Source organism: Canis lupus, chromosome 5 (genome assembly GCF_011100685.1).
Source record: "Canis lupus familiaris isolate Mischka breed German Shepherd chromosome 5, alternate assembly UU_Cfam_GSD_1.0, whole genome shotgun sequence".
NCBI classification, from domain to species: Eukaryota; Metazoa; Chordata; class Mammalia; order Carnivora; family Canidae; genus Canis; species Canis lupus.
In genome coordinates this window covers 40,041,003-40,055,919 of record NC_049226.1, presented here as the reverse complement: position 1 = coordinate 40,055,919, position 14,917 = coordinate 40,041,003, and the positions used below count along the sequence as shown (strand labels likewise).

General features: G+C 42.8%; 1 protein-coding gene across 13 annotated transcripts in view; it reads right to left on the bottom strand.

Annotated features, from left to right (window-relative positions):
- Nucleotides 1-321: 321 nt before the first annotated feature.
- NCOR1 (nuclear receptor corepressor 1) overlaps nt 322-14,917 on the bottom strand; it is a 148,847-nt gene continuing 134,251 nt past the window's right edge. For 11 of the 13 annotated variants that reach the window (XM_038537000.1, XM_038537013.1, XM_038537007.1 and 8 more), the window contains 9 exons: nt 14,278-14,406; nt 13,677-13,834; nt 13,086-13,309; nt 11,931-12,071; nt 10,148-10,290; nt 6,007-6,060; nt 5,327-5,548; nt 2,897-3,076; nt 322-1,421 (listed from right to left, as the gene is read on the bottom strand). In XM_038537000.1, the coding sequence (XP_038392928.1) occupies nt 1,234-1,421; nt 2,897-3,076; nt 5,327-5,548; nt 6,007-6,060; nt 10,148-10,290; nt 11,931-12,071; nt 13,086-13,309; nt 13,677-13,834; nt 14,278-14,406 (1,439 nt within the window). In that variant the 3' untranslated portion in view covers nt 322-1,233. The remainder of the gene's footprint in view (nt 1,422-2,896; nt 3,077-5,326; nt 5,549-6,006; nt 6,061-10,147; nt 10,291-11,930; nt 12,072-13,085; nt 13,310-13,676; nt 13,835-14,277; nt 14,407-14,917) is intronic. The other 2 variants (XM_038537003.1, XM_038537008.1) reach the window with 2 other exon arrangements.

Here is a 14,917-nt window from a genome sequence, read left to right as displayed (position 1 = left end):
CCATCAAGTACTGTAATTAGTTTAAAATTCACTCTTTGAAAGTGTTTGCTCCTTGAGATTCCATGAAATGAAAAAAATTCAACGATAAACTCCTGCCCACAAGGAATCAAAGGGAGAATAAACACTGGCTCATGGTGAGCAGACCAAACTGCGAGACCTCAGGATGCCGTGCAAAGTAAATCTAAGAGACTAAGAGACGGAGGAGATTCTATGCAGATTGTTATCTTCTAACTCAACCAATAATCCCGAGCAACCTAGAGGAAAGATACTAGTTTTTCCTTTGAAACCTGAGACATCAAGAGCCTTAAATCACACATGATCTATGTGGCTATGGACAGGGTAGTCAAATTTATTTCAAAACAAAAGCTCTGTTGGGCTGCATCAGATGCAGAAGAAACTTAGGGGCATGGTTAAAGTCACCAGTGTGCATAACAGTGAGGGATGCCTCAAATAAGCCTTTTTTTAACTTTTAAAAAATGAACTATAACATACCCATGCAGTAATATTTTTTCAGTGCTACTAATTAAAAAAAAATTAAAGCCTGCACTGGAAATTTACAGTATGGCAGAATTTTGCTTCTCCTACCTTTGACCCTAATACGTAATGTACAGATTTTATGATAGGGTCTCTGTTAAAAATCTAAACATCTCCACAAGATTTGAAACATCACTGGAAATCTGAATTTAGAGAAAACAAAATTGGATAAAAGTACAATGCCCGTGACAGCCAACATTATGTAACTGGGCTGTGTGAGGTTGTTTAGAAGGCAAGGGTTAAAAAGATAGGTGCGGAGTTTGTTTTTAAAATTACCCCCAAAGTGGCTGCGCTGATTTGAACATAAGTACACCAAGTACTACAGCAAGGGGAAACACTGCAAAAAAGGTCCTCTATTTACAGAAAAGTGATTTAAAGACATTATGGTTTTCTTTACAAACAGATGTAAGAACAGGAATTGTCCACTTTTTAAAAACTCTACATTTCAACCCTCCACTATTATTATAATTCACTGAACTGCCTGTGTCAAAGGCAGTCTCCCTGTCCCTCCCCCCATTTGACTCTGCAAATAAATTTCCATCATTTCTTCATCATCCATGGTCCAGGCTCTCCTGAAAAGTCTCTGGGCACAAGTCAGAGGAGGACAGGTTTGTGACCTGCCATTAAAAATAAAACCAACAAAAACAAGAGCTCCCCACCCCACACCCTGGCCCCACCAAGACCCCTTCTCTGTGCAGTTCAGTCGTCACTATCCGACAGAGTCTCGTACTGTGCGGAGAGCAGTGGGGCAGGCTCTCGCTCCCAGATCCTGTTCTGTTGGTGAGGAGCTGCTTGGTTCACAGAAGAGGGGGCACATGCAATCGGTGTTGGTGGCGTACTGCTGAGCATCCGCATAGTCAGAGGGTTATAAGGAAACTGAGTTGAGCCTGACAAAAGAAAAACTGTTTTCACTGTCATGAGCACAGCTGCTGTTCCGAACGCACAAATTCCATAAGATGGAGGAGGACACAATTATTCTACTGAAATGGTCTTGTGGCACCAAGAGTGAAATGAAACAAACATGGAAGGGCTGAGGTTTCACGACAATAGATATGATAAGGCACCAGTGAGAATCTTGAAAGGCTGAGTGACACAAGTAAGCACGCACGAGCTTAGTGTTGTTAAGCCCAGAAATGAAAGCTTAGGGCTGAATATTTAAGTGAAATCTAGAACCAGGTGGAGATTCAAAGCAGACCTACTGCATATTAAGCTCTAGGAGTCTACACCGAGAGCTCCTGGACTCTTAGAGATAAATGCAGAAGTACAATACTCAGAGGATGAAAGTCGGGGTGGCAGGACGCATGTCATCTGCTGGATCTCACTGAGCCGATTTAAAAGGTACAAGATCTGGAAGACGGGTATGTGAACCTACCAACAGCACTGCTACCTTCTGCCAGTACCTAGATGGTTTCTTTGTCCCTAGAAAGCCGTTTTCTGCTTAAGAAGCTCTAAAAATGGAAAACCTACCATTTTATCAAGTAATTAGTTTCATAAATTAATTCCTTCCCTGAGAGAGATTGGGGAACAATCAATCACTGTGTAGGTTAGAAGTTTTCAAACTAGTACACAATCATTTTGCATGCAATGCAATTTTATAAAGCAGAGGCCTTCGGTTATGCTGGTATAATACCCATATGCAATTTATATACTAATAAATTAAGGGGAAGAGTGCATTTCAGATTTCTTCCACTACTTGTGTATTTAACTCCTAAAAAAAGATGGCTTATAATTCTGTGAAAGCCTAAAATTTATATCTATACCAAGTATCCCAGTTTAGTTTAACAACAAAAAAAGTAGCCTTTTCCCTTTAGGACTACCATTATTGTGGTTACTTAGGTTTGGGTAAAAAACTTACAAGCAAGCACAAAATGGAAAACAATAAATATCCTAGAATAATGCTTTTCATCAGTTTGTGTAATCATAGGGAGCCATAGGAGAGAGGATGGCTTTTTACACTATTCCCATTTCTTTCTTTCTTTAATTTCTCAGTATTTCCCTAAGAACCTTCTCTAAAAATGTTCATACGAGAGGTTCCCGGTAACTTGGGGGGAGTGGTCCTCAGGTCTGGTTCAGGGAGGAACTGAAATCACAGACATCCTTGCTTTGCAGGTAGCAAGTGCTGGTTATGGGCAAACTAGAGAAGTGAGAGGAGTGGATAGTCTTCAGAGGTCTTCCTTTGTTCATGGTCATCAGACCTTGCATTCTTTAAATTTTTAAGATTCTATGCATTCAGTTTCTACTCTGGAAATTGGAACCTACTGATACTGTAACAAGGCTACCAAAGTTTCTGATTTTACAAGAAGTACTAACTAAGGCTTGAATAAGAATCATCTGAAGACTCCCTTTCTAGCAAGTTCCTCACCTGTTGAAGAGGGCCTGTCTTCCCAGGCCCACCCTGGCGTCTGCCTGTGGTAATCCCCTTCTGAATGTACAGAGGAGACAGAAGAGGGCCTCTCCGTTCCTAAGTAGCCTTGCCCAGGGATAGGAGATTTAGATTTCCTGCTGTTTGACTTGCTGATCAGCTTTGGTTTGCAAACTCCTCCTAAAAGTGAAATAAATTAACTATTGACACAGAGGAATTATGTTCTCAACTTAAAAACCTACCAAAATGCTGATGACTGTATAATGCTTGCTAAGAGTAAGAAGCAGAGTGGCAGGTAGCATGAAGAATCCAGGTCCTAATACCCAATGAGGTTTAAAAAATTAATATTTAAAAGCCTGAATTTACTTGTAGCAACTAAAATGAGGGGTGTGCCCTCATGCCATAAACTTAAAAACATGTAACCAAGGAAACAAAATTTCTGGAACATCATTTCTTTCCTAACATTAGAGCACGGAAACTAAGGAAATTAAAACAGGTTGACAAAATTCTTAACTACTCACTACCTCTTCACCCACCACTTTAGAGTGAAGTAGAGGAGTTCATACACTACCCAAGGAAATTTTATGTCAAAAGAAAAAAATGTAGAACAGAAGCCCCTTCATGGCACTGCTGGACCCGAGCAGAAGCTTGGCAGGTTTTGGTGGCCCTTGCTGTTATTCCAGGCTCTGTTTCCCAAAGTTTACAGGAGTGGGATGCCCCTCTCTAGAACAAAACATTAAAGAGATCTCAGAAGAGATCAGAGCCCTGGTGAGCAGCAGACGGATTCCTCAGCCCCAGCACAACTTCACGCCAAATCCTGTGGCTACAGAAAAAGGTGGGTAGAATGCCCTCTATGGACTCCTTGAACTCTATAAAAAGAAGAAGTGCAAGTCCTTGATGGTAATGAAGAGGATATCCTAGGACAAGGGAGAAAGATCTTCGTATACGGAAGAGAAACTTCAAGATCTATGAAGCCAGTTTACAAAAGGAGCTCAAAGAACAGATGATAACCACAAAGGCGGAGGTGAAAAACTTAGGAAACAAGACACAGCAAAGACCAGAATGGACACAACAGGAAGAGGAGTAGTACAAAGGAAAAATGAGATACAGGAGAAGCCACAGAAAGAGGTCAAGAGGCCTAAAAATCATTAGGAGATAGCAGATATGGTGAAGACTCACCAGCAAAAATATAATTATGTTTTTGAAACGGAAAGACCAACAAAAGAAACAAAAAGAACATTTCCATAAGCGTAGAAATCAACACTCAGACACAAACACACTCACTATGCTCAGTGTTCATTGTGTGTCAGATTTTCCTAACATATTAGTTAACTTACTGAAATTGAGGAAAAGAGGATTCTTTGGGGAGGTAAGTTTCACCTGCCAAAAAGGGGGACATCTGACCTTATTTCTTAGACAGCAACTGACGGCAGGAAAAAAAAAAAAAAAAGGTGATGGGAGTCTACAGGATGTTTTGAGAAAAGTGCCACACTGTCATTTCATGTCTAAGGGCAGCAAGAAGACACTTGAGCGAGAATAGTCTGGGAGTACTGCACCCTCCTCAAGGAAAGGGGTGTGAAACCCAGAGCAAATGCTGCCACGGGAGGATCACACAACCACAGCCACAATACTACCACTTGCAAGTTTACTAAACGTACACGTCAGTCAGCACAAATCAGGAGGTAAGACCAGAAAGAGGAAGACCACGCTCCTCTTTGAGAGCAAGAAGTGAATTCATATTGTCCTAAAATTAATATATGTCATTAAAAAAGATAAAAACCTGATCTCTTTTGATCTTTTTCTTAACCTTAGTGAGATCTTTTGCCTGATGTTAATAGGAAAAAACCCTAAACTGGTAATAACTGTGGACCTGCAGGTAAATTTTCAAGCAAAAGAGATACTAGTTCTCAAAAGATTAAGAAAAAAGGGTTTAAAGGAAGCTTATAGTCAGTTTTCCGGGTGCTTGCTTCTACCAGGATGTGTGAATGATCTCGTTCTAATGTCTGTCTGTGTGTCTATACAGAGACACTTCTAGAACAATGCTTCTCAGACAAGAACACTTTCCTTGCTCTTTACAGCTCTTCTTTTAAGCCTATCACCTTTTTAAAATTCAAAAGCAGAATATGAAACTGTACTTGTACTACAATTAAAATGTGTTGATCCAGATAAGGACTAGATGCAAACAAAAATAAAACCCAATGCTGAAGGGTGTTGTTCTGCATAAAAGTTTCCATCTTTTTTGAAGTTTCTGTTCGTGTTACTAAAATGTCTGAGGAGAGTTTAAAAACAAAACAAAACAAAAACCCAACTTACTGTAAGTAACTAACGCCCTGAGAGGTGACTCTGAGAGCACGAAAATGAGCTCTCATGGTGATGCATTCATTACAACTTGGGAAAGGCAGCAGCAGGGCACAAAAATGCACACTGTACCTGAATGAGGTGATGGGTCCCCTTCCTCTCTCCGGGTCTCCCCGCTGGTTACCACTGAGGTGTTGGCACCACCAGGCACTACACCCACAGGTTGGGACATGACAACTCCATGCTCCTCAACTTTGTCATCAAAGCTTCCCATGAGAGCCTTCCTGATAATGTCTTCCAGACCAAGATTACTCGCGGGATCAGCGAAAGAATGACCTCGAGAGCTGACTGAGCCTGAAAGAGACAACCACAACATTTCTGCTTACTTCTGAAAGGCAAAACAAGCAGCAGAAACGGACAGACTCCATCTGCTCTGTCGGCCCATGGAACACAGTGTGTGGCCAGCTGCCTGCAGCACCGCTGAGGCCCACAACCGGCCGCCTTGACCCACCAGTGAGAACTCGGGGAGAACGAATCAGTCACCCACTTTTATTAAAGCTAACCATTTTCTTCTCCCTAGTTTCTATGCTGTTCTTCTCTTTGTTCACTGATCTTTCCAGAAAGTATTTCTTGAATCTCAACTGTTTTTATTGCTGACCATCTCCTCTCAGACCAAATTATACGCTTTCACTCACTTCTGCACACTGGAGCAGTCCCCTGGTACGCAGTCGGTACTCAATACGTATTTGTTGGACTGACCGCTTCCGTGTACTGATTTCATAGTGGCAACTATATTGTGATGTGAAGCTTACCTGAGGTAGTGACTGCTGGCAGATTAAAGATCTCAGTTCCTGGCTGAGCGGCTGCTGTATTAAACAAACATTCAAGTTAACTGAGGTGTGATAATCAAGTACGCTGAAAGAGATAAAGTCTCAAAACCCTACAATAAAATTAACCTTTTTATTTTCCATGATCTCAACCTTCTTTTTCACCAGTTAAGTGAAAATGAAGTGAAAGAAATAATTACTTTTTTTAAAAAAGAATCAGGCAATAAAAAACTGGATGAGGTAGGAAACTCTAAACAGGAACGCTATACCCAGAGGCGGGGAAGAGACTGCACTGCTGGAGAAACAGGAAAGGGGTCCCGGTTGCTGACGAAGAGACCTGAGCCTGAGGCGGCCTGACCTCAGGCCCTGCGGGGAAGAACATGAAAGTGACCGTGTGCTTCCCTAACTATGCGACTCCTCTCAGCGTTCCCAGGAGGAGACCAAGATTCTGCCTGTTGGTTCTTTTCATTCCCCCTCAGCCTGTGATGTGTCACTTGCACAGTCTGACAGCAGGTGGGGCAGCCTGGGAACTGCCTATAAAGCACAGAAATGGGAGGAATCTGGGACCACAAACGTTGTGTTCATCACAGCCTCCAGCTTGATGGTGAGAACTGGAAAGAGAGAAGACTGCAGGAAGTACGTGGGCGGCTAAACAGGTGGTCCCAGAGAATGATGGGGGGTGTGGGGTGCGTCTGCAGCAGGATGGACTCTTCCCTGGAGAGGAGACAGTCTCTGAAGCCGGGGGTGCATGTGCCTACAAACTAATTTAATCAGAGAAACTTTAAATTGGCAACAGGAAGAGGAGCAAAATCTCCAGGAAGTCTATAAAACAAAGACCGTGTCTCTACTTATCTCTACTTATGGGTCAGGTAACACGGAGGGTAAAGAAACTGAACCTGAAAAAAATACAAAGTGACAAGATAGAGCCTCCCCGCACTCCTGGAAGTTTGTGGAATAGGGCTCAGTCATTCATTTGACAAGTATTTTTTTTTTTCATTTGACAAGTATTTAATTGAGCAATTATTTGGTTAAATTGTAATAAAATCACCTTCCTACTGATCAAAATGGTCAGATAAAGATGCTTCAGGTTTTCAACCAATGAGAACACTAATCCTGCCCTTAAAATGGATTCCTTCCTTTGCCTCTGGAACTCACGGTTCAGTGGGGTTCTTTCTGAGGCCATCAGAACAGCATCACGGGGGTGCCTCAGTGAAAGTGCCAACTTCTCAAGTCCTCAGGCCTGGACGCCAGGACTATGATATTAAAAATTTGAGGCCCCCTGCTTTAAGGCAGATAGGCCAGCTTGTGAGAGAGCATGATAGCTTCTGGAACGAGGAGCAAGGAAGAGTAGCATGTGTGAGCCATCTGGGAGGCAGGCTCAACAGGAAGAGGCCCAGGGGGATGATGTCGTGACAGTGGAGCCACAGTGGAAGTAAGCGTGGCCAGGGAGGAGGGGCAATACACTTCTGTGCGTGGAGAGGGCGAATGCTAATTCAGTGTTAGACATCTCAGAAGCCAGATGTTTAAGAAAGGTACATAAATAACACTCAGTAGAAAAAGCTGAGCTCAAGATACAAATTCAGGAGTTCTCAGCACAGTTTAAACCCCAGAGTGGAGGATTCGGGGACTTTACTACATGAGGAGAACACTGGGAGAACCAGCATCCGAGGGCCAGGCAAAGCAAGACTGAGCTGCTGAGGAGACCACACGGCCAGAGAAGTAGGGAAAAAAACAGGAGAACGTATCTGAAAGCCAAGAGAAGAGAATATCCCCGGAAGAGGAAAGTGGCTCACAGGAGAGCAAATAAAGTAAGTTCGTTGTAAAGCATTACAGTTAAAAAAAAAAAAAAAAAGCATTACAGTTTTTGAAGAATAAAGTCACTGATGTCCTCTGTGGGCATGCCCAATTGAGAGTTGAAACAAGGTGGTCTTGGTTGCTGATGGCTTGAATTTCTCAGTTCTGTTTTGAGATCTGAATGTGCCCTGGGGACCCATCAGCCTGTGGGTTCCTTAATACAGTTCCTTAATTGTCCTTTTCACAATGGAAAAGGATTCTGGCGATCACAACATCCTCAAGCAATTTTGTTAGTATTTGCCTTAAGACGTTAATAAATTCTATCTTCTGTTAAAGTTAGGTACTTGTTTCACTATATATTTCAGAGTAGAGACCATCTGTCATTGTACAAGCACCCAGCACAAAGCCCCACTCAATAAATAATTGAATGAATGAATGAGAGCTACTGCCTGAGGACAATGGAAAATAGAAGATAAAACTATAAAGTAGGCTGCTTCAAGTCATCTGGCACTTCCAAAAAAATTTTTTTCCCACGAAAATGGCAAGACCAAGACTAGAGAGGATGAATGCAAACCACACAAAGATGAAACCATTCTAAACTGGCTGCTTTGAAATCTGTAATGTCCCCATGCTCTCAGACTCCTCTCTGGGTTCTGAGAGAATTTGAAGATGAGAGGGCCATACTCTTGGTGACATCTGAGGCACTGTAAATAACAGATGAAACCAGGGATGAGGCGGGAAAATGTCATTTTTTTTAAAAAGAAGAAAGGGTATCTGTAAGCCTCATAGCAATGCTGGCTGATGTTCAAAAGTATTTATCTTTTAGATGATATGTTCCCACTTCAGAAGAGAAAGTTCACAAACAATAACTGACACTGGGCTCATCCTTTATTCTGTCTGATGTTCAACTTTTATTGATCACAAAGTGTCAGATCCAGAAGCACATCCACCTGGCAGTTTGTAGTTCATTGCCCACAATTTCTTTTGACAGGGTCAGGAGACTAGTAGATCACAGAAATAAAGCAGATGGTGGAACACCCAGATCCAACAACTCGCTGCATCACTGGACATACTCGAGGAAAAGATGGAGAAGTGGGATCGAGCAATAGTGTGAGTGCCGAGGAGCAGAGCATGAGGAAGCTTCCGATGAACGCATGCGTATCACCCCAAAGGGAAGGTCTGGATGCCACAGAGCTTTGTCCTGCCGAGTATCTACCAACGATGCGGGTGGTGATGCTGTGAGTATGGAACTGTTAGAAGCCGGTGAGCACACTACTGGAAGCATGGCACGCCAGGGTGTGACCACAGCCCCATGACCCTCTAGTTAGGCAGCCTATGCTGCTTACCAGACCTCTGGGTTTCCTCATCGGCACAGTGGAGACAATGACACTAGGTAGCGTGTAGGGTCATTATGAGGACATAAGGAGTTTACACGTGCTTACAAGTGCCTAGAGTTCTCTCTCCCCCTCCGCATATATAACTGTATAGCTGCCTGCTACCATTATAATTGTTAATCGGTTTTACATGGTGGATTGATCCATTTGCAAATGAATGCTGAATGACTGTACTGACATCCAGAAAGACTGTGCTGGGGTGGAAAAAGTAACTGAACAGCACAGGCACAGCCTACCTTGGCCTGTACTTGGGAGTTAGTAACTACAAAGACACACCAAGGGAGAGGTCTGGGTCAAGAGCAGCAGATCAAGAGACCTTGCTATGTATACTGGTTTTATGTACACTGTAACCTAACTATATTAGTTGCCAAAAACCCTCCTACAAACTTAAGACTCCCTTGATAGTGATGCATTTGGGATAGATCATACCATGCTACTAACAACCTACTGAGAGGCTGAGCTAAATAAAGTGGTTTTCTGTGGAGAGCATTCGAGATAATAGGGATGCTCAGAACCAGCATGTGATGAACAGCAGATGAAATGGGATGTTTCCAGAAATAAGACTTGAAGGACATAACTTGTCTTCAAATGGCAGAGGAGAGGTCACGTAGAGATGGCCCAAAGGGACAAAACTAAGAGCAGTGGGTAAAAAAAAAAAAAAACTGCATAAGAGCTGATCCAGCCCCACGGAAGGAAAGTTTCCCAGGCCCCACGCTTGTTCAGAGAGAATGGGCAGCTTCAGAAAGCAGTAGTTCTTGCTCTCTAGCAGGCAATCTTCATGCACTGGCAGACATCTGGGAAGAAACTTTAAGATCAAATGTGGTTGGACAGATGCCTACAATGGCCTGCAGACTCAAGGATCGCATGAGAGGCAACACCGGAGAGATCATTATTAATGCAGGTTTTATTTGGGGATTCATGAAAGAAATCCCACTTACCCATATCAGAGTCACCTCCACCAGAGGAGTTCAACTTACGAAAAATCTCCTGCTTCTTTGATTTAACCATGGGTGACGTGTTTTCAAGCTTGGTGAAGAATGAAGGCAAGTAGCTTATACTCCCCGGCGAGCGGGAATCATTCCTGTGGGGACACAGTTGTGTCTATTATTAGGTCTGTTTTTGTCATGTGCCTCAAACCCTGGGGACTTCCAAAGACTATCTGGGAAAGCTACCACTTCCCCATCTCATGTTTGTGGTCACAACCTACATCATATGACAAGACACAGACAAATACATGAGCACTGTCATAAAATTAGGACTGAAATGGTGATAATCTAGGACAGAGATTCTTAACAAAGACCAAATAAGCAGCAAATGGGTGTTAACAGGTAAACTTAGAGAAACAGCTCACCATGATGCCATCTACTTAACAGCAAGACTCTGGTATACTTATGGCTGCCACATAAACCATGAACTATTCTAGCAGAACTACTTTGAAGTGTGATAAATTATAACTAATAGCATTACTTACCTATAAAACAGCAAGAGCTCATACCTAAGCAACAAACCCTGTGGACTTCAACAGAAGAGCTACAATGCAGAAATAAAACTGACTCTGCTAGAATCATTTCAAGCCTCCCACCAAATGAGCAGAGTTTCATATAAAAGATTTCCAAATTCATTTGCAACTTCCTATATACTAACACATTTTAAACAAACAGGTTTCCTTTAACAGCTCAAGACCACCAATGGTCTAGCCAGAGCTGGAGATGATACAGCAAAGAATATAAGGAAGGCTGTTGATAGCTTCATCTAGTCATGTGGATTCAATCATCATTCAAACTTAAGAATTCCTAATATATGTTGAGAGACAAATATATCACAGAATAATGAGTCAGATGTGGCCCCTGTCCTCAAAAAACCACAAACTTAAGGGGAAACATAAATATACAATTAAATTTAACATCCTCCCCTTTCCAAAAATGATTTTCTTCATTTCATCAAAAGGTACCAATGTACACTAAGTATAAACAACTTAGAACACACTCTAGGAAATGCCCTGGCAGTGTGGAGTGAGACCTTGGTTTAAAGCTCCCTCTTTATGTGACTGTGGGCAAATCCTATATTCACCTCTTAGAGCATCAGGGGAGGGTGCTGTACCCTCAGGAAACCAGACATGGGGACCGAAAGACATCTGGGGACAGCAAGCCACTTATCATGGACAGAGAAGTGTAAGGACAGAAGCGTAAGGGTGGAGTGGCAGGAACCTGCTCATGAAGGAACTCAAATGCCAACCTAATGACTTCGAGCTTGAGTCCATCAGTTTCAGACAAACCACTCTAGTAGAAGTGGACCATGGAAGGACCAAATCAAAGGTGACTAATCCAGATGGGAACAGAAAATCTAGTAATACATAGGGGTTAGGTTAGGGTTAGAAATAGGTAAGAAAAAATACATGAAGCAGTTCAGCAAAGGTGCTTCCATGTACAGACCACAAGGCTTATTAGTACATGACAAGCACTCACAGTGGTTGGAACGGGTGACCCCTGGACAAAAAAGTTTAAAAAAAAAAACATCTAGAAATGCTTCAAGAATAATGAACAATATTTTCTATGACCTATTTAAGTATCACTTTTTCATAAAATCCCCTAGCCTTAGATCACTAGGAAAACAGAGACTTCAGGATCCTTCAAGACACCTATCTTGACATACAACCAGGAAGGAGGAGAAGTGCATGCACGCGCAGAAGCCGCCAGCCAGGAAGCACACCAGGCTCCTCACCTCTGTTCTGCAGGCTCTGCTCCTCTCTGAGACAGTAGCAGCATGCTGTCCTGTTTCTCATGCACAACTGGAACCTGGGGCGGGGAGATGGGCTCGTAGGACTCAGAAGGGACATGACTCCTCTCCGGGGATTTTCCAGGCCTAATATTATAACATATAAAGTATTAGATTATGCTCCGGGGCCCACCTACAAATTAGCTGAAACAGAAACTGATTCTCTTGTTCATTCAGGAGAAGGAATAAAAGTTGTTGATTTACATCAGAAGAAAAGCTGCCTCAGGTTTTCACTATATACCTGGTTACCAAAGTCTGCTGCCACCACTTTATCCATCCACACATGCTAGGCACCCCTGGACAGACAGTAGCCGATGCTCGGCTGAGACGTTGAGGTCACTGTGGGCTTCAGTGCCATCATACCCCACCATCCCACCTTTGGCCGGCTATTCCCGTGAGCCCTCTACAGGCTTTTGCTGCTCACCAGGCCTTTCCCCATTAAGTTAAGATTGCAAGGACTAGAGAACCTAACTGAACCCTGAGCACTTGTCAGCGGAGTCATCAGACAGGCCTGAGTTACATCCTTGTAGGGCTGAGCAGTTCTCTGCAACTTAATGGTCTCTTCCTCTGGATACTATGTTGGTAAGAACAACATGAGGGAAACCCTATTTAGACCAAACAGAGTTTCTGCCTTAGTGATCATACATTTAAGAGCCACCCCACCTGTGACCTTTAAGTATAATTATAAATGGGTATATGCCCTGTCACCTCCTTTCCCAATCAGCCCCATCCAATTTTAATAGGTGGCCATTTGTAACCATCTTTCTTTGAGTTCTATGGTGCTTACTTCTAAAACTCTAAAATCTTATATTTTTCTTGATTTATCAAAGCCAAAACAGTAACTATCACCTCTCTTCCATGAAAGATGAAGAACCTGACTTCTGAATACACATTAACATACCAACTGCCCAGTGAATATTCCAAGGATTTACAAAGGGAAGACCCTCATTTATACTCCCCAAGCAATAAAGGTAAATAAGTTTTAGGTGTAAGTAAGGAATCCCTTATTTTAGGGGATTTGTAGAGAATAACAGTAAAACAATATATTCAAGCTGTTTTACTGTTGGGAGATGTACACAGAGTTTGAAGTAAAAACCATACCTTCCCCTAGATTTGTCCACAAGATTCTCTGGAGAGACCCTTGACCCTGGTCTTTGATGGTGGACAGACTGAGACTGGGATTCTGGGCTGTAACGGTTGGATGTTTTAGTCCTCACAGGTGTGGACACCAAAGCAGATGGTGAATTTTGGAATGTAGAAGTGGGAGGCTGCTGGGGAGGCTGTGAGGAAACTTGGTTTCTAGCAAAATCTTGGGTGATAATTTGCTGTGAATGAGAAAAGAAGGAATTAGTTAAACCATTGAATATTTGCCCAAAAATATAGCATAAAATACCTGGACATCTTTTTTTGTGATTCACCCCCTGTGAAATGTGCCTAATGCATGGTCAGAAAGAAAAATGAGGGACACCTGGGTGGCTCAGTGGTTGAGCGTCTGCTTTTGGCTCAGGGTGTGATCCCTTGGTTGAGCGTCTGCTTTTGGCTCAGGGTGTGATCCCTGAGTCCCAGGATCGAGTTCCGCAATGGGCGCCTTGCATAGAGCCTGCTTCTCCTGTCTCTGCCTCTCTCTGTGTCTCTCATGAATAAATAAATAAAAAATCTTAAAAAAAAAAAAAAATGAATGGAAGGACTTACACAGATGTGATCAGCAAGCGTGATCAGCCGGTGGGTCCTGGGCACCTGTGCCACCCCGTCGGCCTGTGAAGATGCAGGCAGCTGCTGCTGCGGAGACAGTGGTTCCTGCTGCGGTCGATAGTGATGCAATGGTCCTTCGTACTGTCTGCTGGCTTCACCTAGTGGAGGACACACAGATGTCTTATCAGGGATGCCCCTGCCTTTCACTCATCATCAAAGATCAAACATAACTTGGAGAAGCACATGTGAGGGGTATGGTGCCTATCTCTGAGCAGAATTCAGTATCTTAGTTTTGAAGGGAAAACACTTCCTAACAGAGATGAGGACTAGAAGAGAGTGAACTGTGAAAGCTTAAGGGAGCAAACACAAATACCAACTATTTCCTGTATCATTACATATAAATAAAAGAGTGATCAATAAAGCTTAGAAACAACTTTGCCCTAGCACAATTTTAAATGTCTCTACAGCAGACTCCTATAAAGGTCACTCTAGGACAAAACAAACCAAACAGTTACTTTTTAGAACATGGCCGGACAGCTAACCAGAAGCAAAAGACAAATGCAGGTATGAACACATCAGCTGGTGGCTAAAGAATACACACTTTCTGCTTGGTTGGCCTTCACCACCTCGGGCGGATAGGCCTGCAGTTTCTCCGGGGGCGGCACAGGTGAACTGGCAGGGCTGATCACCTCAATAGCATCGCCGGGTGCTTCATACCGGTGAGAAGATACTTTAAGAAAAGTAAAGAACCTTATTTTAAAACTCATCCTGTGAAAAGCTGCAAAAGTTTGCATTTTTCAGACCTATTCACATTTTTTTTTTTTTTATTCTCAGAAGTGTTTGATGATAAAAACCAACTTGATGCCCTGGCATCAACGGTCCGCAAGTGCTTCCTCAGGCCTCCTCGTGTCTGTAGGGAAAAGGGTTTCCTGAAATTGTGTGGCCTCTGGGACCTTTAGGTGAGGCAGGCTAGGGGACAGATTTTTTATATGCTCCTGGCAGCTAGAGAATGCCTCCCCCAAGGAAGGACACTCCTCAGAGGAGGCGGAACAGACGGGAGAGTAGATCTCAACAGTAAATCTCACCATCCCTGATAAATTAAAATTCTGTGGGACAGTCGGCTCTTAGAAAAACTTTCAGGCTACAGAGTTGCTTCATTACCATGATGATTTTAAAGCTACAGGTTAAGTAACAGTAGCATTACTCCAAATGATTTCTTAGCACCATGACACTGTGAAAAT